The sequence below is a fragment of the Hipposideros armiger genome, unplaced genomic scaffold (genome assembly GCF_001890085.2).
Source record: "Hipposideros armiger isolate ML-2016 unplaced genomic scaffold, ASM189008v1 scaffold_148, whole genome shotgun sequence".
Lineage (NCBI taxonomy): Eukaryota > Metazoa > Chordata > Mammalia > Chiroptera > Hipposideridae > Hipposideros > Hipposideros armiger.
The window spans coordinates 2,955,338-2,958,636 of NW_017731498.1; the positions used below are offsets into that span (position 1 = coordinate 2,955,338).

Below are 3,299 nucleotides of genomic sequence, written 5' to 3' on the forward strand. Positions count from 1 at the left end.
AATGACTTTTTGTTGGAACCTCCGGGGCATAATAAAGAAAATGAAGATGATGTAGAGGTTATGTCAACAGACTCCTCGAGTAGCAGTAGTGACTCTGATTAAAAAAACATACGAGGCAAAAGCATACAGAATCGAATACTGTAGAATCCTGTTTCTTAAACAATAGCAAACCTGTAAAAATAGTCAATTGGCTATAGTGGATTGTGCAGCCTATTAAAAATCATAGTGGACTTTCTTTATAAAGCCAAAAATCATGATTTCAGTTCTAAACCACTTGGTGAATATTTAGAGAATAAGCAAATGTTGGTGTTAGAAAAAACAGATTATTCAATTCAGTGCCATCTGACCATGTTCTATGCAGTTGTGTTGGACTTGTACATTGTAGTTCTGGAAGTAAGATTTGAGGGAAAGGACCCATGTACACTAATAGGCCTCCTGGAATTATTTAGAAAGACAAAAAAAAAAAAGGCAGCAGATCACTGAATGTGTGTCATATCAAAATAACAGAACCTCATTGAAAGTAAAGGTTGTTAGTTTTTGTCACAAGAACAGGAGAAATTGTCTCAATTTGTAATATTTGTAGTTATTGTAATTTTTGTAAATAAATAACTTGTTTGTACTCTGTATGTTTGGGGTTTTTTTTGTTTGTTTGTTTTTTAATTTAAACTACCTTCAGTGTAGGTAGGAAATTATTTCTAAATCTAGTTACATTATATATATTCTTAAGAAGAATTCTGTAGTGTGATGAACATAATGTAATAAATACAATTGAACTAGTAATCTCAATTGGTAGGTTTCTCAAAGGCCCAAACTGCCATTTTTCTTAGAAGATATAGAATGAAGCATTTTTTTTAATAAGTTTTTAAAACTTACCATAATAATGTCAGATTTTAAGAGTAACAGGTTTGGGCCGGCCAAGTGGCACGATGGTTAAGAACTGGCTTGGGGGCCGGCCGAGTGGCTCAGTTGGTTAAGAGCTCGCTCAAGAGTTTGAGCTCTGAGCAACAGCAGTTCGAGTCCAGCCCGANGCTGCTGGCCGCTCACGCTGGCTGCTGGCTACACACAGTAGCCCATGGCAACCCACTGCAGCAGGGGCTGCAGCCTACGCCATTGCTGGCGACTCCCAGCAGCCAAGCTCCAGATTGAGCTGTTGTTCAGCATCTTAGCTGTGGAGGGCAGTGTCACTGGCCCTCATATGTGGGATCCGAACCGGGGCCCTCTGGCGTCGCAAGTCAGTTCTTAACCAATGCGCCGCCACTCGGCCGGCCCTGAAATCACTCTTTTTTAAACCATCTTCATCTTAAGGTGTTCTATGCGTGAAATCACAAGGTTTAATATGACAGTTATATTTTTCTAATATTAGCACAAATGTGTAACTATAAAAGGTTTTTTAAGTTCTTGGTGCCAACTAAAATCATCTTAAATACCAGAATTTAAGGGAACCTCTATTACATTATACTTTTAAGGATAAACGTTAAAATTGTTTCTTCCCTGGGAAATAAATAAGTTTGTTCCTTTTGACACGTTGCTAGTTCTGAAAGACTAGTTTCGTTTTACATGAAAGAATAGTATATAATTAAAAAAGAGGAAAATCTTGATATTAATCTGTTTTCCAAAATAATCATAGATAGGCTAGTTTTATTTTTAATAAGAATTAAAAACAATATTTTAAATGCGTTAAAATTTTATAGCCTTGTCAATTCACATATGGATGCTTTGTTTCATTGGAATGTAGCTTTTTAATATTCTGTTTTCTGCTTTGATTAACGATGATCTGACAGGTCCTTGAGTTGTTAATTCACAGAGATGGGGAATTTCAAGAACTAATGAAATTGGCACTTAATCAGGGAAAAATCCATCATGAAATGCAAGTTTTAGAAAAAGAAGTAGAGAAGAGAGACAGTGATATTCAGCAACTGCAAAAACAGTTAAAGGAAGCAGAACAAATACTGGTAAGTTGGCAAGTTCTTTAAAGAGGATATTGTTTATTTAATATATTTCTGAAAAATAAGTCTATTATCAGTATTTTGAAGTGGCAAAAAACTTAATTTTTCAAGTCTAAAAATGGCAGCTGAAGGGCCATTATCATCTTTTTTACGTATTGTATTCAGATAGTCTGTTTTAATGTTGAACCACATTTTATCATCGCAAGATTTCATAGGATTGCATTGTAGGAGTAGGAAGCTTGACTTTTATCACGTCCTGATACAAGTTTTAGTTTTTAATAGTCTAAATCTTTACTTCAGTTTTAAAAAATACTTACAAATCAGTAAAAATATGTTGCAATTTTATAAACTGATTAAAAATTATGTTGTGTAGTCTTCTATCCTAAACTAAGTGGGGTTAGGATAGATGTCAAGGACTTGAGTTTTTCCTTTTTTTGTTGTTGGCTGCTATTTAAAAGAGGCAATTTACTTGCTATTATTTGCCCGGCTATTTCACCAAATACTAATTAATGTAATTGTTCTATGGTGATATTGCAGAAACAGCTGAGTTTGATTCTCATGGACCAGACATAGCTGGCATCCTTATCCCTGATAAATTTCTTCTAAATTGTGCCAAAATGGCTCCCAATATATAGACACCTGAGCAGTTCAGGGTAAATTAACTGCTCCTACTAAAGAAACGACCCCAACTAAATACTTTTTTAAAGTATATGTAATAAAATCTGTTTTCCATTAGGAAAGTGGAAAGTAATACTTGCTTATCAAAAGATATTCAGGAAATATAGAAAAGTAGAAAGGAGAGGAGAAAATTGACTTTAGTGCCACTGCTCAAAGATTGTCACTGTTCACAGTTTAGTGTAGATCCTTTCAGTCTCAGGTGTGTTCCTTTTTTACCTTATTGTTCTTAGCAGGGCCTTAACTGACTTCCTGTTACTATTTATTGAAACTTAAGCATTTTTTTATATAATTATATTCTCATTTGGCTTTGTAACTTTGTTATAAATAATGCTTTGATGAATATCCTTTCAGAAAAGCCTTTTCTTTCTGCGTTTCAGATTATATTCTTTAGACTAGGTTTCCAAAAATATCATTATTGAGCTAAAGACAGTGAACACAAGGACTATAAAAAGACTGAGTTTTATGATACAGATAATAGCCACTGACATTTATTGAGCACGTGTGCACCAGGTCCTGTGCTTTCCCCTTCACTTGCATTATCTCATTCTTCATAACAATTATATGAGGTCAGTACCACTTTTTTCATTTTTTTTTTTTTTTTGAGCCATCCTGCTACCTGTTGGCAGCTCAGCGGCTGCTCAGCTCGGGCTGGACTCGAACCGCTGTTGCTCAGAG

The 3,299-nt window shown here is 35.0% G+C and overlaps 1 protein-coding gene across 1 annotated transcript in view; it reads left to right on the plus strand.

The window, feature by feature from the left end:
• MED4 (mediator complex subunit 4) overlaps positions 1-3,299 on the plus strand; it is a 34,206-nt gene that overhangs the window by 17,439 nt on the left and 13,468 nt on the right. Inside the window, exon 3 of the mRNA XM_019650831.1 lies at positions 1,782-1,952. Within this exon, the coding sequence (XP_019506376.1) occupies positions 1,782-1,952 (171 nt within the window). The remainder of the gene's footprint in view (positions 1-1,781; positions 1,953-3,299) is intronic.